A 27,827-nucleotide genomic window follows, 5' to 3' on the forward strand; every position below is an offset into this window, starting at 1 on the left:
CTATCGTCCTTATTTCTCTCCCTTCAAGTAATTTTTCATCCATTTCAATGTGCTTCCTTTTAAGCTACCCTTCTCCTCTAACTTCCATAGTAATCTTTCATGTGGCACTTTATCAAACGCCTTTTTTTAAATCTAAATAAATACAGTCAATCCATCCCTCTCTCTCTTGTACTTTATCAACTATTCTAGAGTAGAAACTCAATAAATTTGTTACATATGACCGACCTTTTCTAAAACCAAATTGGCTATTTGATAATAATTTGTTGTCTTCAAGGAACTCGATCCATTGTTTCTTTATTATTCTTTCACACATCTTGCATATTACACTAGTTAGTGATACCGGTCTGTAATTTAAAGGTTCTTCCTTCCTTCCGCTCTTATATATGGGAACCACCTCAGCTCTTTTCCACTCCACTGGTACTGTTCCATTTTCTATTGAGCATTTTATGATGTTGTATATAGGACTTGCTTGTTCTTCCCTACATTCTTTCAGTATTCTGCCTGAGACTTCATCCGGTCCCATTGCCTTTTTCTCATCCAGTTCCGTCATCAACTTTTTTATTACAAGCTTGGTTACTTTAATCTCTTTCATATGGACAGTCTCTCTATTTCCCTGTGGTCTTTCAAATTTGGATTCCTTAGTAAAGACCTCCTGAAATTTACTATTTAACAGTTCTGCCATACTTTTTGGGTCTTCCACCATTCCGTTCTCTCCTTATAACCTTTCTATTGTTTCTCTTTGTCTTATTTTTCCATTTATGAATCTGTAGAACAATTTTGGTTGTTTCTTACATTTTTCAACAATGCCCTTTTCATAGTTCCTTTCTTCTTCCTTTCTCACCTTAGCATATTCATTTCTTGCTGTTTTGAAGTTTTCCTTATTTTCTAGATTTCTGTTTCTTCACCTTTTCCATGCGCCATCTCGTTTCTCCTTTGCCCTACCACACCTTGCATTAAACCAATCTTTCTTTCCTTCTTCTTTAGGTCTATATTTCGGGACATATTCCTTGACTCGTGTTTTTTATATTTCCAAAAATAAGTTATATTTCTCTTGAACCGTTTCTGAGTTTTCCATCTCCTCCCAGTTTACGTTTTTAAAATAGTTCTTGAGATTCTCAATATCAGCCTTTCTGTAATTTATTCGGTCTCCTTTGTATGATTCATCTCTATCTCCCTTTCCTTCTTCTATATCCATTTCTAATTTTATATGGTCACTCTTTCTCAATGGGCACCTACATCTTATATCATCGTTAATTTGTATATCCCTTGTAAAAACTAGGTCCAATCTCGCCGGCTCATCGTTTCCTCTGAATCTTGTGTTTTCCTTTACTCTTTGGACCATCAAATTATCTATCATTAGGTTCAGGAATCTATCTTCCCAGGCTTCTTCCCCCATACCACTTTCATAATTTTCCCAGTCCACCTCCTTACAGTTGCAATCTCCTACTAATATCACTTTTCTCCTTTCTTTAATGATTCTTGTCATTTATCATGTCTTTATATTCTTGATTAGTCCATGAATTTGTTTTTGGTGGCACATATGTTCCAATGATTGTTAACTCCTTTTTATTAATATGTATCTTAATGTACAGTATTTCTGATTTTCCTTCCCCACACTCCACTTGATTTACCACCATCTCTTTCCTTAACATCATCATGACTCCTCTACCTCCTTTACCCACTCTCTCTCTCCTCCATATATTATACCTTTTATCTATGTCTATTTTTATTGCCTCATTTAACTTTGTTTCCACCAGGCATACAATATCTGGTTCTTCTTTCTTTATGTAATCTCTTAATTCTAATTTACCAGATAAAATCCCATATATGTTTGTATACATGATTTTTAATCACTTGTTCTTATAATTTTTAGTTAAACTTGTTCCATTTTTTTCTCTTCCTTCTCTTTTATGTGTGTGTGTGTGTGTGTGTGTGTGTGTGTATTTACCTAATTGTATTTACCTAATTGTAACATACGGGAAAAGAGCTATGCTCGTGTTGTCCCGTCTCCATATCTATTAATGTCCAGCTTTTTCTTAAAATCATGAATATTCCTTGCGTTGACCACTTCCACGTCTAAACTATTCCATGCTTCCACCCTTCTATGAGGGAAGCTATATTTTTTCACATCTCTCCTATAAGTGGCCATTTTAGTTTTTCCCATGCCCTCTCGACATTCTTTCATTCCACATACACAGATCTTCCCTATCCATTTTTTCCATGCCAATCATCACTCTGTATATTGCTATCAGGTCTCCCCTTTCTCTTCTGTTTTCTGTGTGTGTGTGTGTGTGTGTGTGTGTGTGTGTGTGTGTGTGTGTGTGTGTGTGTGTATTTACCTAATTGTATTTACCTAATTGTAACATACGGAAAAGAGCTATGCTCGTACTGTCCCGTCTCCATATCTACTAATGTCCAGCTTTTTCTTAAAATCATGAATATTCCTTGCGTTGACCACTTCCACGTCTAAACTATTCCATGCTTCCACCCTTCTATGAGGGAAGCTATATTTTTTCACATCTCTCCTATAAGTGGCCATTTTAGTTTTTCCCATGCCCTCTCGACATTCTTTCATTCCACATACACAGATCTTCCCTATCCATTTTTTCCATGCCAATCATCACTCTGTATATTGCTATCAGGTCTCCCTTTCTCTTCTGTTTTCCAGGGTCGGAAGTTGCATTCTGTTCAGTCTGTCTTCATAAGTCAAATCTCTTAAGTCAGGCACCATTTTGTTGCAGCCCTCTGTACTTTCTCTAGTTTCCTTATGTGTTTCTTTAAGTTCGGAGCCCACTGTATTGTTGCATATTCAAGCCTCGGTCTTATCATTGCAGTAATTATTTTCTTCATCATTTCTTCATCTAAATATACGAACGCCACTCTTATGTTCCTCAATAAGTTCAATACTTCTCCAATTATTTTGTTTATATGTCTCTCTGGCGATAGGTCATTGGTAATTGTCACCCCAAGGTCTTTTTCTTCATGACTGGTTTTATGTCTTCATTTCCTATCTTGTACATACTCCTGATTCTTCTTTCACTCTTGCCAAACTCTAATTTCTTGCATTTTGTCGTGTTGAACTCCATTTGCCATGTACAGCTCCATTTCCATATTCTGTCCAAGTCTTCCTGGAGTAGTTCGCAATCTTTGTCACATCTCACTTTTCTTAACAATTTTGCATCGTCTGCAAATAGGCTCACATAACTGGACACCCCATCCACCATGTCATTTATGTAGACCGCGAACATTACTGGTGCCAACACTGATCCCTGTGGAACTCCACTCTCCACCAAGCCCCATTCTGATGGTCTGTCCTTAATTATTGTTCTCATTTCTCTTCCTACCAAAAGTCTTCCATCCATTTTAGTAAACTGCCATGCACTCCTCCTACCATTTCAAGTTTCCAGATCAGTCTCCGGTGTGGTACCTTATCAAAGGCCTTTTTTAAATCCAGATATATTCCATCAGCCCAACCATCTCTTTCCTGTATTACATCTATCACCCTCGAATAGTAACATATCAGGTTTGTCGTGCATGAACGCCCTTTTCTAAAACCAAATTGACACTCACAAAGTATGTCATTTTCTCCAAGAAGTCTGTCCATCTATTCTTCACCACCCTCTCACACATCTTAGCTACCACACTTGTAAGTGACACTGGTCTATAGTTCAATGGGTCTCTCTTGTTACCTGATTTATAAATTGGGACAATGTTAGCTCTTTTCCAGTCTTGGGGCACTACACCTTCCCTTAATGAGGCATCAATTACTTCACAAACTTTTTCTGCCAGTTGCTCCTGCATTCTCTTAAAATCCATCCTGATACCCCATCAGGTCCCACAGCTTTTCTCACTTCTAAACTCCCCATCATATTCTTGATCTCCTCCACAGTTACTTGAAACTCCTTCATAATCCCTTTCTGTTCCATTACCAGTGGTTTGTCAAAAGCAGTCTCCTTTGTGAATACCTTCCGAAAGCATCCATTCATAGCCTCTGCCATTTCCCTGGGATCCTCACTGCATACTCCATTTACTTCTAAACTTTCAATACTTTCTCTATTTTTGGTGTGTGTGTGTGTGTGTGTGTGTGTGTGTGTGTGTGTGTGTGTGTGTGTGTGTGTGTGTGTGTGTGTGTGTGTGTGTGTCCCTGACTTCCCACCGTAAACAAAGTCGCAAATCGGCTAAACAAGACCAACATGTTGGTCTTGTTTTACGACTGGTTTCTACAGTCGCTAGGCACAGGTATTCAGCCGGAAACTACCAACTAGCAATTTCAGTTGCATGTTAACACGTGTGAACTCGCCTTTAAAGTTACACACCACAAGACTAGGTAAATGTTACAAGGTAGCATGATACAGGTGTGTAGGGGAAGTGATGCCATGGTGCAGTGGAACCACGCGCGTTTTGAGGGCCATGCAATCAGCCGGGAGCCATTCAAGATCGAGCAGACTAAACTAGCTACTACTACTACAATATATATATATATATATATATATATATATATATATATATATATATATATATATATATATATATATATATATATGCATGCATTTTCTTGCTTTTGCCACAAAGACAACTGCTGTGGTTTGCATTGTTGTTGGTGTTATGGCCATGAAGATCTATGGATCCTTATGAGCCCTAAGGTAGTCCTGTATGGGTATAACAGGCATGGTAGCTGGCTGGTCTTCCTCAAGAAGGCACAGGTAAGGCGAAGGACAGTAAGAATTGCTGGGAGGGGTGGACGCCTGAGGCCGCCAGGAGGGTGGGCAAATCGAGTGTTGTGTTGGCCAGGGCGGAGGGCCGGGACTCCGGGAGCGTAGTGCTGTGCGGTGTGAGTGGAAGCGTGGGCAGTGGAGCAGGAAATGTTCAATGGTCTTAGTGGTTGTCCTACACCAAGGCCAGAAGGGATCAGGAGACAGACATAGGTGGTGCAAGTGAGCGTTGAGTGTGGTGTGGCACAGGCGGAGGCGGGCGATGGTTGTGTCGTGATCCGAGCTGTTGCACGACGTTGCACAAATTCTCTAGCTACTGGCTATAGATAGTCAAAGGTTTTTTCTATCTTTAATTAACAAAAATAATATCTATACATAAGGTGTTCAATACGGCGCCGACAAGTAACAATCACAACTCTTTCTGTTGCCTTCTCCACTGCAATTACTACAATTTCTCTTCCAAACATCCTTAAAACTTATATTAATCTCATACATATTCTCGCATCAAAACGGATTTCACTTCAAACATCATCCACTATATCTTCATAACGTATTACAACATTTGAACACAATGCTTTAATTATCAGTAAATCTCATATGTAGTACGTACAATATTACCCCTTTTTTCCCAGCTACCCGTATATAAGAATGACCTTTACTTGGTACATGAATGCAAGCAACCACGTGACGTACCACCAAATACATTACCATACACATATAATTACCTGACTCCGTTCAACAAAAATAACAACGTAACACCACCGAAATATAATTACAAATATTGATATTTCTACACAAGTGACTTCCCACGTAATCTCTTTCTCTTGGTACCCATACATGGAACCACGTTAACTTCGTACACAATTACACACTAGTAAATATGTTATGTAACTTATTCGTCAGAGCAACACACATGCACATACGTAGGTAGCCGTATACAAATTCCCTTACTCATAGATGAAAACGCAAGTATATAACGACGTCATTATGAACCAAAGTACAAACACATAAACCATAATAAACTAATACCACATAATACCAAAACCTCCCATCATGATTCCTCCTCCATTCTAATTTACCTCAAAAGACTGCATTGCAACTTATAGCTCCACTTACTGGTTATATATGAAGTACAAAACGCCGCCCTCAGCTATGCAGCCGAGGGTGGCCCGCTTAGAGCCGCGGTTGTCCTCTCTGCTTCCTCTCTCCTCTCTCTCTGCCCCAATCCTCTACAATTTCCCCTCAGGAACTTATGGGGGCGTGTCTTGACCCACACAACATGCCCCTCAGAATGTACCGTTCACCAATCAAGTACAAGCTCATGTGAACTCCACGTGTGGTATGAACAACATCCAAGAACGACAACAACACCACTGAATGTTTACCTGACCTGGGCTATATATATCTGCCCGGGCTGCCCTGGGTCAACTGGCCTGGGTCATTAAATGTTTCCTTTTGACCTTCCTGCCCTTCCTAATCTCTTTTATGGCTGGATACAGCTACACACCGCATACTGGCGAACTATCATACATCCATATTTCTTTATTTCTTGTTTCTTCATATTTTTCATGTTTCACTTATGATGTGGGCATCTGACAGTTGCTCTGTTTGAATCTTATAACGGCGCTCATCAAGGAATATACTGTACAAGAAGGGTGTTGTGTTGTGTGTTAAATTTTGGCGGACAGCGGCGGTGCTGCCATCTGTTGGTAGCGAGCACTTTCATAGAAAACGTTTTCAGTAGTAACTTGTGAAGATTTCTCCCATGCTCCCCGCACCCCTATTTTTTCCCTCCATTCTTTCGTGTTTATGAACTTATAAGGCAAATAAAAAATAAATAAATAAAAATAATATATATATATATATATATATATATATATATATATATATATATATATATATATTCTCTTTTAAACAGACGAGATTAAAAGCGACTGCTATTTCGGCATTGTTCAGCTTTTGCTGTCTTCTCTATCTTTCTAATTAATTCCCTTTTTTTTTTTGCGGCAAAGGCTCCGAGGAGCTCTCTAAAAGTTGGATTGCTTGTAGCAACGTTTCGTTCCTGCCTAGGGAACATCTTCAGGCTGTGTGAGTTTCAGCATCAATCAATTAATCAATCAAGCAAGCAAAGTTGGGTGAAGAGAATTAAGAATGGGCAAAGAAGAAGAAGACAGAAAAATGAAAGAAAGAGAAAGACAAACAGAGTGTGGGCAGGCCACGTTGCTATTTTTCATCTTTAATATTTGAGGTCTCTCGCCCGATCCTAGGTTTAGTTACCCAACCTAGAAGGTTGCCTCTTAAGTACTATATGTGCAATTTTTTTTTTTTTCCAATCAGTTAACGCAAGGAGAAGGTAAGTGCAGGTAAGTTTCGTGTTCCTTACTCCCTCTATTCTTATTCAACCCAATCAGATATCCCAGGAGAAGTAAGTGCAGGTAATTCTAATAAATATGGTGCATATATATATATATATATATATATATATATATATATATATATATATATATATATATATATATATATATTTATTTATTTATTTATTTTTATTTTTTCCAATCAGTTAATGCAAGGAGAAGGTAAGTGCAGGTAAGTTCCATGTTCCGTTCTCCCTCTATTCCCACCCAAGCCAAGTCAAGGAGAGGTAGGTGCAGGTAAGTTTTAATGTACATTGGTGCATATGAGTTTTTTTTTCTTTTCTTTTTCTTTATATCCTAATGCAACAGATGCCAGTGGTATATTATTTACATGTACACAGTACTGGTGTTTTGAGAAATTCATTGGTTAATTGATTTTTCTCTTACAGATTTGAAGGTAGCTGTGTTGTGCACGGCCCTGATGCCACCCTGCGACCCAGCAGACTGCCCTCCCCCCACCGCATCCGGCTGCAGCACGCATAGACTGGTATACACCACCCTTTGCCAGGACGAGGACGGAGGACCAGCATGTCCCGCCCTGGCAACTCAGGGCGCGGAGCAGAGGAGAACAATGCAGATCCACAAGGCATGCATCATAACCAAGCTACAGGTAATTTTTACTTTCGTAAGTATTAATGGTATCTTGGTTCAGGTACAGTATCGTACAAGTTAAGACTGCTAGGGAAGTTTCGGTTATATCTAGTTATATTCTCTCTGTTTTCCTTTAGTTTAATTGTGGCATGATGTTCTAAATCTTCCAACCTATCCCATATCCTCCTAGCCCATTCATGTAACCTGATATTTAAGGGAAGTGTATTTGTAGTTTCATGTAATTGGATTGTATTCAATGTATAAGGATGTCTCTGATCCATAGCAAATCTTAAGGCTTTGTTCTGTTTTTTTTGTAGTTTACTTATCTGGGATTTACTATGAGTATGTGTGGGTATTGGAGGATAATCAAGGATCGGAAGTACAAGCGCTTTTACTAGATGAATTTTAATTTTGTTTGGCATTTCTTGTAATCTACTCAACTTGTGGTATGTAGGTGATTTATGATATTTATAGTTGAGTGTTTGTTTGCTTGTTTTTTTATTTACATTATCATCTTTTCATTTTTTTCACTTATGCTCAATTACATTATATATATATATATATATATATATATATATATATATATATATATATATATATATATATATATATATATATATTACATGTATACATGTATCATATGTAAGAAACAATACTTATGACATATACACTTTATTCACCATATGTAACACATTTTTACATATGTATGTAACATTGTTTCTTATGTTTCAGTGATTTGATTATACATAATCATGTAACATTTCTATGTCTTTAGGCAAAATTTTGTATGCTATATTTACTAGTCATTACCATAAATGTACAAATTTTTGATAAATAATGCATCTTACTTTTGAAATTGCATCAAATTAATCTATTTAGCCATGTTATACTTACTATATCATGTTATTGCTATTCAATTGCAAACTAACTATATTTTATTAATTGTTTTCACACTTATGTGATATTTATTTTGCTCAGTGCATTGTATGACATGTCTTATTATCATTATTGTTCTTTTTGAAGTGCTTATGTATTGACTAGAGTGCTCGGTGAGGACACCTTCATTAGCGTGGTCGAGCCGTATCATAGACAGACTACTTTTATGCGCGGTAATGTAATGTTCTACTGTATGATGTACTGCGACCATGGGTATTTGTTACGCACTACGCAGGGCTTCCATTTTAGGGTAAAATACCCTAAACTAGGGTAATTGGACCCTTCTTAGGGTAGTGTTTAGGGTAATGCATAAACTAGGGTAATTTTAGGGTAATCTGCCGTCCTATGGATAGGTGTGCTTGGAATGGAGCCAGTCTGGTGGCAGGCTGGTTTTCTTTCATGTTCGATTCATGTACACAATCATCCCCGTGACTTGTATCATCCCTTCACCCCCCCACCCCATCCCCTTTCTCCCCAGTCTCCACTCACCCGTCTACTACGCGTAAACGTTTTGGACCTTCGGACGGTTAGATCACAGTTCACACACAGTCAGTCACTTGCGAGGACGAGTCCACACAGAACAGCCGCAGTAGTGGCTGTAGTGCTATTTTTAAACTGTATACCAGCTGGGCTGCGTTTGAGACGGCGCACCGGCATGTGCCGGTGTACCGAGACTCCCGGATCGTCTTTTCAAACGCTTTTGGGAGCTTCCTCTGTAAAATAAACAAACCCGCTTCGTTGCTATGGTAACGCGTCCCTGGCGGCCAAAGCATCAGGAGCTATGATGGATCTCCAGCAAATATTTCATCCATGACTGCGAAATATTGCCACTGCTTCAAAACACCTCTCCCACTCAGGTACTTGTAAAGTACTTCCCAGTGCATCTGTGAGCGTGACGGACAACCAAGTCATAGTCTAGTCCTTGGAAAGGGCACGAAGGGCACTGGAAACATGTTGTTTGGGCCGCCATGTTTGTTAATGACGTCACCACAGCACCACCTCTCGGAGCAGGCGTCCCAGAATCCCGGCACGGCAACTCGCTACCTCTCTCCGGCGTTTGAGAGGATACGTGTCGCGCTGGCACGTGCCGGTGCGCCGTCTCAAACGCACCCCTGGGCTGCGTTTGAGACGGCGCACCAGAACGTGCCGGCGCGACACGTATCCTCTCAAACGCGGGTGAGAGGTAGCGAGTTGCCGTGCCGGGATTCTTTGGGACGCCCGCTCCCGAGAGGTGGTGCTGCGGTGACGTCATTAACAAACATGGCGGCCCAAACAACATGTTTCCAGTGCCCTTCGTGCCCTTTCCAGAGACTAGACTATGACTTGGTTCTCCGTCACGCTCACAGATACACTGGGAAGTACTTTACAAGTACCTAAGTGGGAGAGGTGCTTTGAAGCAGTGGCAATATTTCGCAGTCATGTATGAAATATTTGCTGGAGATCCATCATAGCTCATGATGCTTTGGCCGTCAGGGACGCGTTACCATAGCAACGAAGCGGGTTTGTTTATTACAGAGGAAGCTCCCAAAAGCGTTTGAAAAGACGATCCGGGAGTCTCGGTACGCCGGCACATACCGGTGCGCCGTCTCAAACGCAGCCCTGGGAATCTACGTGAAGGTGGCCTCTTCCCATAATCATAAGGAATAACTTCATTTCCATTCTATAAGGTAATTTGTTTTATATATATTGTTAAGACGAGGGTCATGCAGCTGTGTGTGTTGTCTTGAGTTGTGTGGTATGTGGCGTGTGTGCTGATGAGGCGAGCTTCGTATGTGTGTGGCAATGTCGGGTAGGTGTTGACATGTCGGTTGGTGACAGTGTGCTGGGTGATGAGGATGATAATGAGGCCGTTGTTGATGATGCCAGTGATGTTGATGATGATAATGCTGGTGATGAGGGTGATGATGTTACACTGTTCCACTGTGGTGGTATTGGTGGTTATTTGAGAGGAGGTGGAGAAGGAGGGTGTTGCTAACTTCTCGATTGGTGCCTACAATCTCTCCCATTTAACGATGTTACCTGCGAATAAGTGACACTTTTTACTTCGACAATCTAGGGTAAAACACTCGAATCTAGGGTAAGATTTCATCAACTCATGGAAGCACTGGCACTACCTCACGCCACGCTCAGTCGCTCCCAACACAGCTTAGGGAAGAGACTCACGTTCCGCCTGCCAATCCGCTTGCCTTCTCTCTTTGACTGGTTCTCCTGGCCTGCACAGCCAGTCTAGTTCTACAGTCTACTGTCTACAGTCACACTCCAGTGTCTAGACTGTAATTTCTACATCACGCTTGCTACCAAGCTTCATCTAGCCGCTACCGACTACAAGTCTCGCTCTGGCCACCGGCTACTTCTCAAGCCTCCACGGCTACTCGCTACCAAGTCTACCAAGCTTCAATACGCTTTGTATCTTACAATAAACAGAGGAAAAGGCCCCGGTGTTTCTCTTCAACCACACCAGAACATATTGATGGTGCCAGCGGTACCAGGACATTTTCGTAGGTTCGAATCCCACCGCGTACAGCCTTAAACACTTTGCCATTTGTCGAGTGGTTTAAAGTTACCTACATGTCACCATGATACCCATGTTCTAGGTGGTTACAAGATGAGCTTCGGGGGTGATATGGGTGTTAAGCGTATTGGTTGTATGGAGCTTAACTTTGTTTGATTAGCAGGCCTCCTGTAGATTCTGTAGGCCTACATAAAGTTATTAAGTTTATTGTTTTGATTTACTGTCCAGCCGAGCGGTTTCACTGGTAGTTTTAGTGTTTCTTATTAACTCAGGTGTACAAGGAAAACTCGGTTTATAAAAGTTATTATATTATGTACAAATTTACAAGTGCTGTCCACACGCCACGTACAAGAACATACGGCAAACGTGTATTAAACTCGGGAAAGTGTTTGTAATGTCACTGAGTACACAGAGTCACTAAGTTCCCGCAGCACACAGTTCACAGGCACACACACTTGACACACCCGCACTTCCCAGTCGCCGGTGATCTTCCTTCTGCCGCGGTTAGGGACGGGCGGGTACCCGGATAACTACCCGGGTAGTAGAGTACTGAGTATCGAGACGGGTACCCGGGACGAACGAAGGTTGTCGGGTAATTTTCACGGGTATTTCTTATAATATTATTAGGCACCCATTCTGGTGTAGGGAGTACAGATGTGCGCGATTACGGTGAAAATATTTAATGTCTAGACTCTTAGAGTATGGATAATGTTTACCGATGTGCGATCATTAATGAAATATGGAGATGATTAGAAATATATCGTTCATGCTGTACTGCGTAGTGAGTATCTAGACGGGTACCCGGGTAAAACATAATGTCGGGTATTGCTCACCGGTAAGCAGTCTTGTCTTGGAGTACACAGTGAGTACCGAAGTCTTATTATTAATAAAATATGATGATAACGATGAATATATATTATATATATATATATATATATATATATATATATATATATATATATATATATATATATATATATATATATATGCACGTGTGTGTGTGTCTGGTTTATAATCTTGGTAATCGTCTCGACATTAATCCCGGAGCCGGGATCACTGTGCGCTGGGTGCCGGGTAAGCGTTTTGATGGTTACCAGGCAGCTATCCGGGTAGCGCGTTGGTCCTACTCACTCACTTTGAGCCCCGGGACCACCGCGCGCTGGAGGGTGTGCCTGATGGATACCGGGTAGCTACCCGGGTAGTGGAACCGGGTAGCGCGGGTAGTCTGAGACGGGTACCCGTACCCACGATTACCTGAAAAGCCGTACTCTGCCCATCCCTAGCCGCGGTCGCCGGCGCCCACCGCGCCCAGCCTCCAAGATGCTGACACAAGGGCGTCGGTCATGTGACGGGGGAAATGTCCACTGGGTGTATTGTGTCGTGCATTACCTTTATTTCTCACTGGTAGTGATACCTATATAAAATGCATCCTACCTATAGTGATTACATTAATTGGTTTAGTTATCTGAGTCAATCATGAGTGCAACAGAGTACTAGTTAGTTTTATGAAATAGAGAAACACTGCAACCCCTGTTGAAAGGAAAAGACGAGGTCAGCAGTTCTACATGTTGCACCAAATTACGAGAGATTGCATCAGATTCCTATATACTTATGTACAATGGGTCCTACCTATCCTATGGCGGTTACATGGGCCCTAATATATAAATAAAATTGCCTGTGGTACTAATGGGCGGAAGCTGAACAGCGCTTCCCATACACTCTTCAAGTGTGCCTACAGGCGCTATAGGCCTTACTGTAAAAAAAAAAAAAAAAATGTTATACTCGCTGCAGTAGGAAACGGCCCTTAAGGCCAGGGCGTAGAAATCACAGGGACTCCCCCATAACCACAGTCCATAAATCATCGGCCCGCTCTCTCTCTCTCTCTCTCTCTCTCTCTCTCTCTCTCTCTAAAAGTACCTATTGACGTTGTAAATAACTGCCTTAGCTTGGCTATGAACGTGGCCCTATGGCGAGCTTGAAGCAGTGGAATGATGCATAACGAGAACGTGTGTTTAGACGCCAAGAAATCAAAATTCCTCCACTCACTATGGCAGTGGTGAATTTGTGAAGGAAACGACAATGTAATCCTCTCCCGCTCATATGCCACGTTTACCAGGAGAATACTGCGTTTACGAGTGAGGAAACGAGTTTCAAAACTTTTATACAATATACAGAAAACACCCTTTGATTTGACCTCAGTGGTGGTGTGGAACGAAACTTGTAATATTTCCGGAAATGCACCAATTTATGTAAAAACAAAGAGAAAGAACGACAAGCAGAGGTTACGTAGGTTGAGCGGGGCTGGGGGTTAGTGAAAGTAGACGGTGATTATGGCGACACGTCCTATCGGTCTTTTCTCCGAATTTTGTCGATATGGCGAGTATAGTAATTTTCTCATCCTCCTGTTTAGCAAATAAAAAAAAATTAAAAAATAGATAGAGCATTTTTTTTTTTCTTTCGTTCGTAATCACTTGCGGGCCGTGGCCACCATGCTGACGCCAGTCGTCAGACAAGTTACAACTTGAAAGCTGAAACAAGCTGGCGTCACTCAGTGGTGTGTGTTATTCACCACGGTCACGGTCGTCTGCTAGTCACCCAGCCAGCCTTTCCCCTACGGAAAGAGCTCAAGCTCGTAGTGACCGACCTTCGGGTAGGACTGAGACTACATCACACACAACACACACCGGGAAAGCTAGGCCACAACTCCTCGAGTTACATCTCGTACCTATTTACTGCCAGGTGAACAGACCCTACACATTAAGAGGCTTGCCTATTTGCCTCGTGGCTTCCAGGGACTCGAACCCGGGCCCTCTCGATTGAGTCGAGCGTGCTAACCACTACACTACGCGGTGTATTTACCTAGTTGTAGTTTTACAGGGCCTGAGCTTTATGCTCGTGTGGCCCCGTCTCCATATCTACACTTATCCAATTTTTCTTTAATTAAAACTATGCACACTCGTTGCTGACACCACTTCTTCACTCACTGTTCCAAGTCTCAACACATCTTTGCGGAAAACTATATCTTTTAACATCTCTCAGAAATCTTCCCTTCCTCAGCTTTTTACTATGTGATCTTGTGCTTCGAATGTCATATTCTTCTCTCCGGATCAGTTTCTCATTATCCACTTGGTCCATTCCGTTGATCAATTTATAAACTTGTATCAGATCCCCTCTCTCCCTTCTCTGTTCCAGGGTTGGTAGATCCATAGCCTTTAGTCTCTCCTCATATGTCATCCCTTCAAATTCTGGAACCATTCTTGTAGCCATTTCTTGTAGCCATTTTTTGTAGTCTCTCCAACTTCCTTATGTGTTTCTTTTTATGAGGGGTCCACAATACTCCTGCATATTTGAATCTGGGTCTTATTATAGTATTTATCAATTTCTTCATCACTTCTTTGTCCATGTAGTGAAATGCTAATCCAATATTCCTTGGCAAATTATATGTCTCTGAAAATTCTATCAATATGGCTTACCGGTTGATTGTTTTCTTCCATCGTCACTCCCAAGTCCTTTTCCTTTTTTACTTTCTCCAGTTCTACTCCATCTCCCATCTTATAGATTCCCATGTGTGTGTGTGTGTGTGTGTGTGTGTGTGTGTGTGTGTGTGTGTGTGTGTGTGTGTGTGTGTGTGTGTGTGTGTGTGTGTGTGTAATGGTAATAGGATCACTGTTACTATAATATAGTTCGTCTACTCTAGTAAGTTGACCACTGGGTTTCCGACTCAGTTTTTTGTCATTTTAGTTTTTACAGTGTTGCCCCAAATTTTTCTGGCTTTCCCATCCGCTCGCTCCTACTATTTTCTGCTATACCATGAACTATAAGTTGCAGGTACAATATGTATGCATGTATGTATGTATACATGTAAGTATTTATGTATATTTATGTAAGTATGTGTGCATACAGGCATTGTGTGTACTGTGTACGCATATTTAGAGGGTGGTAGGGTGGGAAGGGAAGTCAGGAGATATCCATGCCTCCGTGGGCGTAGGGCCTCAGTGGCAGTGCCGCCTCACTCCCTAATCCTCATCTCAGATGAGGCCATGACGGTCAGGGCGCCAGAATTGCCGGAATGTGAATATTTCCACCATGCCATATAATAAGAGTAATGATAACAATAATAATAATAATAATTGTGGTAATAATAGCAATAGTAATAATAATGATAATAATAAATAAAATTATTATGATAATAATAATAGTAATAGTAGCAGTAGTAGTAGTAGTAGTAGTAGTAGTAGTAGTAGTAGTAATAATAATAATAATAATAATAACAATGATAACAATAATAATAATAACTAATAATAATAATAATAATAATAATAATAATAATAAAAAAAATACCAGCAGTTAATAGTAATAGTAGTAGTAGTATATAAATATAAATATATAAATATATAAATATATATATATATATATATATATATATATATATATATATAATATATATATAGAATATATATATATATATATATATATATATATATATATATATATATATATATATATATATATATATATATATATATATATATATATATATATATATATATATATATATATATATATATATATATATATATATATATATATATATATATATATATATATATATATATATATATATATATATATATATATATATATATATATATATATATATATATATATATATATATATATATATATATATATATATATATATATATATATATATATATATATATATATATATATATATATATATATATATATATATATATATATATATATATATATATATATAGTGTGGACATAGTGTTCTTGTAATATAGTGTGGTGCTAGTTTATTGTTTTTAACTTGTTTTCTGATATGAAGGCGTCCATTCTTCGCATAATGTCATCGATGCTTTCTGTGGGTATCCGTTGCTGGTGAGTAGTTGCGAGACTCTTCGTAGCTCGGCGTTGGTGGCTTTCCATGTGGAGTGTGTGAGACCGCGTTTGACAAAAGTGTTGATGATCCTGCGGCGGTATTTCTCCGGCCAATCACTCTTTCCGTTAAGACAGAAACCAAGGTTGGTTGACTTGACGTATACGGGTGTGGAGAATGAAGATTCTTCGCGGTGGACTAGCACATCAAGGAATGGAAGCTTCTTGTTGTCTTCGATCTCGTGCGTGTAGATGAGGCAATTTTTCTTGAGTTCATCGATTTGCATAATTTGTCCCTCGGTGTTAGTGCTGATGAAGATGTCGTCGATGTATCTTGTGTACATCGATGGCTTGAGTTCTGGGTGTTGCGTGACGATCTCCTCGATGGTCCCCATGTAGAAGTTAGCGAAGAGGACGCCGAGCGGTGATTCTATAGCAACACCATCGCGCTGAACGTACATTTTTGCGTTGGGGCCATAGAACGGTACATCCTGAAGTCCCAACGCCCCCTCAACTGCATAGCATCGATGGACGTGGAATCACTTTTCACTAACGTTCATGTTTATGAAACTATAGAATAGATCTGCCAACGCATATACCACGACGGCGAGAGTAAACTCACAATCCCAGAGGATTCACTGCGTGGATTACTACAAGCATGCACAAAAGAAGTATCGTTCTGTGGCCCCGATGCAAAAATGTACGTTCAGCGCGATGGTGTTGCTATGGGATCACCGCTGGGCGTCCTTTTCACTAACTTCTATATATGGGGACCATCGAGATCTTCACGCAATACCCAGAAATCAAACCATCGATATACACAAGATACATCGACGACATCTTCATCAATACTAACACCGAGGAACATGTCAACACAAGCATAAAATTACCTTATGTAATTGTATTTACATACTGTCGAAAAATGTTAGATAAAGGAGATTTTTTCAACGCAAAAGAAAGAAAATGATACTGCTATTACCGGTATTTTTAAGTGAATATCGGTATATCGGTATCGTAATTTCATATCGAAAAGGACTGTACCAGTATGTTTCAGAATATCGGTAATACATATACCGATTTTTTGTCGATACTGCACATCCCTACGCGTCGCCTGGCCACTATACCAACCCAGAGCTCGGCACCACCAATACCAGGCAAGCCCCCCACACCTGGCTGATCACTCCCCATCATTCCTGAGGTGGGTATTCTCCTAGGTGTCTGGCGCCTGACGCTCATCTAATAAAGACTAGATTGCATTTAATAAATAAAAGGAAGGAAAGATTCCATTGTTTCCTTGTCCCTCGGGGGAAGAGCCATCTTAACAACTACTATTATTACTACTCCTATCACCATAACTAACATTTCTTTTCCTACTGTACAAGGCATGTTGACCTTGCGGCCTAAATTTGGCAATGAGAGGACATTCCATATGATATAATGACGCAGTGTGTGTCCCCTTGGTGCAGCACACGAGAGAGAGAGAGAGAGAGAGAGAGAGAGAGAGAGAGAGATCCGAGTCATTCAGATATGGAGGGGTGAGGAGGTAAGCATAAAAAAATGAGGGGAAGTGGTCATGAGAGTGCATGGGAGAAGCGGGAGGGGGATGGGGAAGGGGAGGATGGAGTGGAGGTAAAGGTAGGATGAGAGGAGGTATCTACCTTGACTCATGCTGGTTCTCTCTCTCTCTCTCTCTCTCTCTCTCTCTCGTGTGTTGTGTTATAAAAGTAAGGAAGTGGTGCGTAGCTTATATAATTCCTATGTTAGGCCCCATTTAGAGTATTGCATACAGGCCTGGTCACCCCACTATAGGCAGGATATCAACATGTTAGAAGCAGTTCAGAGAAGAGCAACTAGGATGATACCAGCATTAAAGTGCCTGGAGTATAGAGATAGATTAAAGGAATTAAACATGTTTTCATTTGAGAGGAGATGTATAAGAGGGGATACGATAGAGTTATTTAAAATGTTCTCAGATACAAACTACATAGATGTGAGATCTTTCTTTACCTTAGAGGAGGGAAATAGGACTAGAAATCATGGCAGGAAGATTAGAAAGCAAGGCTGCAGGTTAGATATAAGAAAATATTTCTTTAGTCATAGTGGTAGACTTCTGGAATGCATTGCCAGAGACGGTTGTAAATAGCACTAGTTTGACAATGTTTAAAAACAGATTAGATAAGCACTTAAATTCATTAGATTTATAATTATGTATAGCACTGCATGATAGTTTTTATAAGAAATTTACTATAGTTAAATAAGACATGATCCCCATGTATGGGGACCACAAATTGTAGAGGATTTCGCTGCAGGACTTAGCCCTGTTAATGGGCCAAATATTTAGAATTAGTATATAATGTATTGTGTACTTGTAAGTGTATCTTTAAGTACTGATGACGAGGTCGCTGTGCGACTGATACAGGATAACCTAGATGGGCCCTGGTGGCCCTTTGTTATCCTATTATTTATGTTATATGTTATGTTATGTTAACACACTCTGCATCATTATATCATGGAATGTCCTCTCATTGCTAAATTTAGGCCGCAAGGTCAATATGACTTATATACCCTCATTGACCATCTCCTAAACTCAGCCACTCTTCAGGTATATACTCAAGGAATATCCTCAGTTTGCTCCCAAACTATAGGATGTTTATGCAGTAAGGTGTAAGTGCTTATATTCTTGTTATGTATAGTATCTATTTATATATGTTTGATACTTTAATCTTAAATATTTGCCCACGGGGTGGGTGGCAAGGTCCATCCTCCTCCTTAGCTGTACTTTCTTATTGATGCAACAATAAATGTATCTCTCTCTCTCTCTCTCTCTCTCTCTCTCTCTCTCTCTCTGGTCAGTTTACTTGTGTGTTGTTAAAGGACAGTACATTTCTTCAACTGTCTCTTCTCCTCCGCTGAAGTTTGAGAGGAACATTATAGTTTGCGAAAATAGCATATAACAACAGAGGCTTTGTTCGTGTGTGTGTGTGTGTGTGTGTGGAGGGTGAGTGGGTGGGTGGGTGTGATGGAAGGTTTCAAGTGTGTAAATAGTGTAGTGGTAGTGGTAATACAGAGGTAGTCGTTGTAGTAAAGGTGGTGGTATTGTGCCTAGCAGCAGCAGCAGCATGCAGTAGTACGGTGGTGTAGTGTAGTGGATAAGGCGGCGAGCATGCGATCGGCAGACGGCCATGAGTTGGTTCCAATCCCACCACGTGCAGTCTTGAAACTATGTCATTTGTTGACTGATTTAAAATAACCTACATGTCACCATGATACTCAGGTTCTAGGTGGAGGTGTAATTGCCTTACACCAAAGATGCTCTTGGATGGTGATATGAACTAATATGGATACCACTATAAATAAAATTGCCTGCCCCGCTAATGGGTGGAAGCTGGACAGTGCTTCCCATACTCTTCAATTATACCTACAGGCGCTATATGCTATAACATAGTAGTAGTAGTAACTTATAACAAACATAGAAAAGGAAGTAGCAATAACAGAAGTAGCTGAAAAGTGGCGCCTTAAATTTTCCTCCCTCTCTACCTTCTATTAATTCCCTCCCTCCCTATCATCTCTCCCTAGGCTAGGTCCTGCATGCAATGCTCATATATGCAGGTCATGGAGGGACAGTTAAATGCGTCACTCCATTGTTTTACCACATCACAACAACCCTTACAGACCTGTACTTGTATTCTATTATTTTTTCGTTTTTCTGTATATTATTGTAAAGATTTTTTTCTGTGGCAAGAGATAATGAGGCATAGAAGGGAGTGACTTTGAAAAAAAATAGAAGTAGAGAGAGAGAGACAAATTAGAAACTTAAAGACCGCCACCACCAACAACAAAAAACAACAACGAAGAAAAACAAATAAGTATGAATGAGGTACAGAAAGGACAGACTTAGAAAAAAAAAAAAAAAAAAAGGATCACTCTCAAGGAACACGTTCCGACCGCTCTCCTCGATTCCCGGCTCCCCCCTTCGCAGCTCCTCAACCTAACTGATTTGACGTCACGTATACGAAGCCACGCTATTAGTCAACGAGAGAGAGAGAGAGAGAGAGAGAGAGAGAGAGAGAGAGAGAGAGAGTGGGAATTAAAACAGGATAGAAAAGAAATAAATAATAAATGGAGGAAACGGAAATAAAATATGATATATAGGAATAACAAAGAAACAACACAAGAGATTGAAAGAAAATGGATAACGAATAGTGGAATAGGAGGAAATGGGAATGAAAATATAATGAATAAGGAAATAGGGAGAAATGATAATATAAAAGAGGATAGAAAAGAAATGGATAACGGATGGCACCACTGCCATCTCATCTGTCTCTAAAGCTGAACTCTTCTCAAACCTTTGCTAACAACTCTACCTTGGATGATTCTGGACTTGTCCCTCCCTCTCCTCTTCCCTCTGATTATTTCATGCCTTCAGTTAACATTCTTCGTAAAGATGTTTTCCATGCCCTCGGTGGCCTAAACCCTCGGAAGGCTTATGGACCTGATGGGGTCACTCCTATTGTTCTCAAAAACTATGCTTCCGTGCTTGCACCATGGTCAATCTCTTTCAACTATGTCTATCAACTTTTATCTCTTGCTTGTCTAAAGTTTTGAATGTATCCTCAATAGAAAGATTTTTAAACATCTGTCACTTCACCATCTTCTATCTGATTGCCAATATGGTCTCCGTCAAGGTCACGCAGGAACGCCACAGAACGCCTAAATTCTGATCTTTCTAAAATATCTGATTGGAGCAGGGAAAACTTAGAAGTTTTCAATGCCTCAAACTCAATTCTTCCATCTATCAACTTGACACAACCTTCCAGACAACTATCCCCTCTTCTTCAATGACATTCAACTGTCCCCACTCTTCTACACTGAATATCGTCGGTCTGTCCTTTACTCATAATCTTAACTGAAAACTTTACACCTCATCTCTTGCTAAACCAGCTTCTGTAAAGTTAGGTGTTCTGAGGCGTCTCCGCCAGTTTTTCTCGCTTCTCCAACCGCAAACTCTGTACAAGGGTCTTATCCGCCCTTCTACTGAGTACTCTCCGCATGTTTGGGGAGTTCAACTCACTTAGCTTTATCAGATAGGATTGAATCAAAAGCTTTTCGTCTCATCAATTCCCCTCCTCTAACTGACTGTCTTCATTCTCTTTCTTATCGCCGGAATGTTGCATCTCGTTATCTTTTATCGCTATTTTCACGCTAACTTCTCTTCTGATCTTGATAACTTGCATGCTTCCCCTCCTCCTGCGGCCTCGCTGCACAAGGCCTTCTTCTTCCTCTCACCCCTATTCTGTCCAACTCTTTAACGAATTAGTTAACCAGTACTCACAGTCTTTCATACCTTTCTCTGGTAAACTCTGGAACTCCCTGTTTGTGGCTGTATTTCCAACTTCCTATGATTTGACTTCATTCAAGAGGGAGGTTTCAAGATATTTGTCCCTATCCTTAATTAGCTCATTCTATCGCTTCTGTAAGGAGACTGGCAACTAAGTGGGCTTTTTTTTTTTTTTTTTTTTTTGTATTTTTGTTGCCCTTGGCCAGTCCTCCTCTCTTTCATAAAAAAAAAAAAAACTAATCTGTATGAAATAAAATATTGCCAAATTATTAATCCTAATGTTTTTGTTTGCTGTTACAATATTAAGAAAAATATAAAGGGCTCTTCTGAATATTCAACAAAACTGCAGTTACATAATCATAACATTAACACAATATTTACTGGCCATGTTTGAAAACCCGTATCAGCAATGGTAAGTAACATGTATAGCTGGTAAGGAGGTCATCCATTCTGGGGTCCCTATGCAAGGAAACACATTCTGGTGTGTAGTCCAGGTTTAGAGTGGTCTATGTTTATAAACACATATATATCTTTATTGAACTGAATCATACATATACCATTACTTAACATCTATCCTTCATTTTACATGCACTTTCTATATTCACTCACTCACAAACACTTGGGAAAAGATCAAAGCACGAATTAAAACAACACATTATTGTATCGTACTTTTTTCTTCTTTTCTTTGTTTCTCTTAATAAAACAATATTCTTACACACTCATTCACAAACTAACTCGTCAAAGAAAGTGAAACATGAACCAAACCTTCAACTCAATACTTACAATCAAATAACTCTAACCTAACCCAACCTAACAACACATCACAGCACACCTATATTCACACTGCAGGTCAAATCACACAAACAGTAGCTGGGATGGTGTCTCGTCACTGGTAATGGTAAGACATGGAAGGAAGGAGCACAGGGCTGATAGAGAGAGCAGTGTTGGGCAGCTGTTTGTGTTACCCCGTGGTAACACAAACAGAAGGATTAGCTTTCATCTGTAAGCTGTGTGTAGGCTGAAGTGGCAGCGGTGGTAATGTAGGAAGAAGAAGGACGAGTAAATAATAGGAAAGGCAAGACTTAGGAGGAAGAGAAAGAGAAAAAAAAAATAGAAAACTAAGTGAAATAAGAGATTATAGGGTTTATAAGATTAGGATAAAAGATAGATGAGGAGGAAGCAAGAATAAACAGATGGAAAGGCTAGACGGAGGAAGAAGTGAGGGAAATGTAAGAAAAAGAGAGACATAGATATGTAGAAAACGAAACGAAGGAAGAGAGAATATCAGTATAGATGAGAAAGAAGCAAGAATAAATAGATGAAAGGCAAGACGAAGGAAGGAAAGAGAGGAAGTGTAAGGAAGAGAAAGAAAAAGATAAAAAATAAAACGAAGGAAGAGAATATAAGGTTAAGATGAATGGATGACAAAGATGGAAGAGAATAGATGATGATGGATTAACGAAAAGAAAAGAGACTTACAAATGGAAAGGAGAGGTAGTGAACGTGAAGAATAGATGAAGGGGAAGATAGGACTTACATTAAAGGAAAGGAGGGAGGGAGGCAGAGCGAAAAAGAAAGGAGAACAGGTCCCTACTACTACCACCACCACAGCACCCCACCACATAACGTACCCGCCGCCGCCTCCGTCACCGCCGCCGTGACACATTTTTTTTCCTGTGAAGTCAGTGCCTCCGCGCCCCGGCCTTGCTGCCATTATCGTCAGGGATCTGCCGGCCTGTCATTCGTGAGCACCATCACCTTCTCCTCCTCGTGTTCGACCTTCTGCCTCCTTCTCTTTTCTCTCCGTCTTCAGTTCCTTTCCTCCTCCTCCTCCGTATACTTTCTCCACTATATTACTAGCTTATACGTGCCTCTTTGTCTCTGCCTCCCCTCACTTGCCGTCCCCTCTACAGGTTTTGTTTTCTTTTTATGTTATGGCCTATGGCGCTTGTATGTGCACTTGAAGAGTACGTATAGGAAGCGCTTTTCAGCTTTCACCCATTAAGGGCGCAGGCAATTTTATATATAGTGGTACCGATTTTAGGGCCAATATCACCATCCAAGCGCATCTTTGGTGTAATCACCTAGAAGCTGCTGGGTATCATGGTGACATGTAGTTAACTTTAAACCACTCGACAAAAGGCAAAGTGTTCTTCAAGGCTGTACGTGGTGGGACTGGAACCTACGTGTGAACGTCTGCCCGATCCCACGCTCACCACCTTATCCACTACGCGTCTACGCCACCGCCTCCTCATCTTTACCTGCCTATGTATATACCTATCTACTTTCCCACGATAAGGTTTCTTTGCATACTTTTTACGTGAATTTTTTTTCTACTTTTTTTTCTTCTTTGATTTATAAATTTGCTTTTGTATGTAAAAAATGGGAAAAATAGAAACCAGAAAACTAAGTGAATTACCTAAAAATACAAAAATACACTAAAATAAAGACAAAAAGTAGAAAAAAAGAAAAAGGAAAGATACAAGACTTAAGGCAGGTTCACACGTGACAGTTTGCGACATTTATTTATTATTATTATTTTTTTTTTTTACGTACGTAGTTTCCAACTACGTACGGAAAATGTCACTCGTAGCGCCTGAAAAGTATCGACTTGTTGGCGCCTTGGCGGGAAGTGAATGTAAACAAACAAGATGTCTTCCTCCAATGACAATGCTGAAGTTGTGGTTGCTTGTGGATACGTCTTGCTTGTGGTTAAGTAGAAGGAAAGAAAGGAGTTTCTACCACACTCTAAATTACCCTACATTTCTCATAAGAAAATTATTAATCTTAAGAAGACTATGCACAATTGCGATCAAATTAAATCCTGACAAGTCTTCAATCCTCACAACACCCTACATTGAGGGAAACAGTTCATGTAGTGGTAGCTTTTTCGTCGAACGACGATTTGCGCTAGCCTTTTTTTACTGTATAATTCATTTCTGGGGTCCCAGATGTGTTCTTTTTCCCTCACTAACTCCAACATCTCTATATCTGGAGACCACATTCTCAAAAGCTTATACTCCGTGACATCACTACGTAAATAAAGTCGCAAATCGAATAATAAGACCAAACATGTTGGTCTTGTTTTGCGACTGCTTTCTCCAGTCGCTAGGCCCCGATTCTGAGTAGGAAACTCTACGTACGTAAAATTTCAGTCGCAAATTAGTACTTGTGAATCGCCTTGACGAATTGAAAGACAGGAAATCCTCAACAAAAACGGGAAAAGTGACTGAATTAAAACACGAATTACCGACTAAAAGAAATATATAAAGCTGGAAAACAACAGAAAAAGTAAAAACAGGAGACAAATTGTCAAACAAATTAAATAACGAAGAAAAAAACTTGTGAAGGGAAATAAAAGGGAAAACAAAGAAGTGACTGATTAAATTAATAAAAATACTAAAATATCTGAAGAAAAGTAGAAAATAGAAAAAAAAACGATTAATAAAGGTGACGCCATGAAAAAAAAATGAAAGGAAAAAGTATAGCGAAAAACAAAGAAATTATAGTATTCATGAAGACACGAAGATACCTGGAAAATTGAAGGAAATAATGAAGCTGATAGAGATATAAGCAGCCTTACCCGAGCGTATGGCGAGAGCGACGAGCAGTAGGGGCAGCATGCGTATAGGCGACACCATAGGAGGGGTGCCCATGGTGGCGGTGGTGGTCGCGGTGGTGATGGGTGGTGACGGCAGCGGTGGTGATTACAGCACCATACACCGGTAACACACACTAAGGGGGGATAGGGTTATTAACACTGCAAATCACTCGGTGATTAAGGAAAAAAAAAAAACGCACGATTTGTTTACTTGTGTATATATATATATATATATATATATATATATATATATATATATATATATATATATATATATATATATATAAAGCAAAAGAGAAGTAGGTTTGCCTATTAATAATAATTCACGTAGTCTATATCAGCGTTTCTCAACCTTAGTATACCCTTGCGTAACCCTTAAAATAAATTACATGTCTCAAGGAACCCCTGCGCAAAAATATCCCAGAATTCTGTAAAAAGAAATTTACTGAATATTATGGGCGAATGAGGGAGTGTACCTGTACGTCAGGAACCACAGAGACGACTAATGTAGACTGTGCATGCATCTTGTACTGAACGAGTCGCTTTATACATGAATCAGTCACGTACAGATATCACTAAATATATTCCCAATGATTATATTTTTTTATGACATAATAGGTTAGATATGATAATATCTATATTATAATATTACAATAACCAATAATATATTGTGCGTGTTTAGTTATATTACGTATATGAAATTAAATAAAAAGTCAAAACGTGCATTAGCTTGTCTCACTTGTTCTTGCGGAACCTAAGGGTTCCTCGGAACCCCGGTTGAGAAACTGGTCTATATGAATCACTACAATCATGCTTCACGTTCTACATCATAAAACAAGGATATTGACACCATGACAATTCAATGTAACACAAATCACTCAATACCCACAGAGAACGAAAGCTTCAACCCTTGGCTTCACTGGCACAGTGAGTGGCAAACGCCAGACTGAGGGCCGTATGTTCGTCTCTCAACATCATCCTTAAATAATAAATACTTGGATTTCCCAAGGTAGCTCAAGACCTCCCTTAAAGCTTTCCCTTGAGGTATAATAGACATTATATCATAATTTACCTATGACGAAATGGTAATCTGTTCCCATTGTGATAAAATATGTGATTTTCAGATGTCTTTGATCTGAATATGAGGGGGAAACACACAGATGCTAAAACGTTTACAAGACTTTGGTGCTCGAGTGAGAGGAACTGAATTCGCGTTGTGATGTTTTCCTGCGTGGTGTCACGATTACCTTTAACTAAAATATGTTTAATGAAATGAAATGTTTAAATGTAAAATTATGTATTCAAGATAAATAAGTATTGCTTTTATTTGTATGTGGAAGTAGTAGAATTCAGAAATGTTCCTTTGGTAAGGCTAAACGCATTGTTTAGGTGGAGATGTGTCACCAGCGCCCATGTTCCAACGCTTTCAGCTGAGCCCAGGGAGAAGAGGAGCGAATAGATCACCAAGTCAACTGTTATCACATCTGTATTTCGTACATAAGTTAAGTACATCGATAAATACCATTACGAATCATCACCTGTACTAGGCAGCGAGGCTGATATAGGGCAGTTACTCAGATATCGTGTGTATAAGGACATGCTGATGCTTAGGTGCTACACACGGGGGAGCTTCTGGCCACGAAAACCATGAGTAATATATCATGAATGTAGCCTAGTATGGATGATTACAGCTTGACACGTTTACATACATGATGTAAAAAAGTCAGTCTTAGGCGGCTGTTGTGCTTGTTGGTGCGTAATGTGCAGGCAGAAGGCCGTGTGTCTAAAGGCAGTATTTGATTCAGGAATGTAGAATCTTGTAGTTGAGTTATTTCAAAGATTATTGAATGATCAGGCTGCCTTGTTGAGAATAACACAGTCTGACGAAGGTACGTGGCTTGTGCTTAAAGTAAGCACGCTATTTGCACTTTCTCTTCTTGTGGGTTGTGGCATATTCACTTTATTTTTTTCCTCATTTGGTCACACAAGTATTTTTCATTGCACGGTGTTGCAAGCAGAGATGTACCAATGCATCGGAATCGGCGGTATTGGTCCATTTTTTGGTATTGTTATCGGTATGGGCTTATTTTATGCCGATACTTCTGATACCTAAAAGGAATTTACTACTTAGTAATATATTCGATATAAGATATTGATGATACCAAATTAATATAATACGGCGTATTAAGTTTCCGTGGTGATTACCGTATGTCATAGAATACTGCTTCTGTGGTAATAAGCCACAACCTCTAAATTGGACGTGTATGAAACGCATATAGGCTGAACTCCGGCATCCTGTCACACGGTCGGTCATGAGTCACCACGCATTCTCACTGTCTCTCAGTCAGACGCTGCTCCTCCACCCACACAAAGTTCACACAGGTGAAAAGCTTATGTTTTTTAACTATAATCTAAGAATGTCAAACTTCAGATATTGAGAATCCAACAAAATTATTTGGTATATATATATATATATATATATATATATATATATATATATATATATATATATATATATATATATATATATATATAGTTAGGCATTTTGCATTATTGTAAATAACAGCATATTCTTATTTGATTTATAATTAACAGTGCTAGTGGTAGCCTTTTCCAAGATATCATACTGGAATAGGTAGAAGCTCGAATTATATTTGTGTATTAATTTTAATGCAAGTTTAATTTTTCAGTTACTTGTGTTAACCTAAGGATGTAAAAATTCCATAATTAAGAAAGTAATGATTCTGTTTTGTAATCATGTGCATTGTGTATAATATGTTGCATATTAATTATTTAAGATCATAGCAATACACTAGAA

General features: G+C 39.6%; 1 protein-coding gene across 2 annotated transcripts in view; it reads right to left on the bottom strand.

Annotated features, from left to right (window-relative positions):
- Positions 1 to 26,010, bottom strand: part of LOC123513217 (Down syndrome cell adhesion molecule-like protein Dscam2) — a 66,206-nt gene extending 40,196 nt beyond the window's left edge. For both annotated transcript variants that reach the window (XM_045270280.1, XM_045270279.1), the window contains exons 1-2: positions 25,899 to 26,010; positions 24,992 to 25,143 (exon numbers count right to left, since the gene is read on the bottom strand). In XM_045270280.1, coding sequence (XP_045126215.1) covers positions 24,992 to 25,064 — 73 coding nt within the window. In that variant the 5' untranslated portion in view covers positions 25,065 to 25,143; positions 25,899 to 26,010. The remainder of the gene's footprint in view (positions 1 to 24,991; positions 25,144 to 25,898) is intronic.
- Between the last annotated feature and the right edge of the window lie 1,817 nt (positions 26,011 to 27,827).

This window comes from Portunus trituberculatus, chromosome 35 (assembly GCF_017591435.1).
Source record: "Portunus trituberculatus isolate SZX2019 chromosome 35, ASM1759143v1, whole genome shotgun sequence".
NCBI classification, from domain to species: Eukaryota; Metazoa; Arthropoda; class Malacostraca; order Decapoda; family Portunidae; genus Portunus; species Portunus trituberculatus.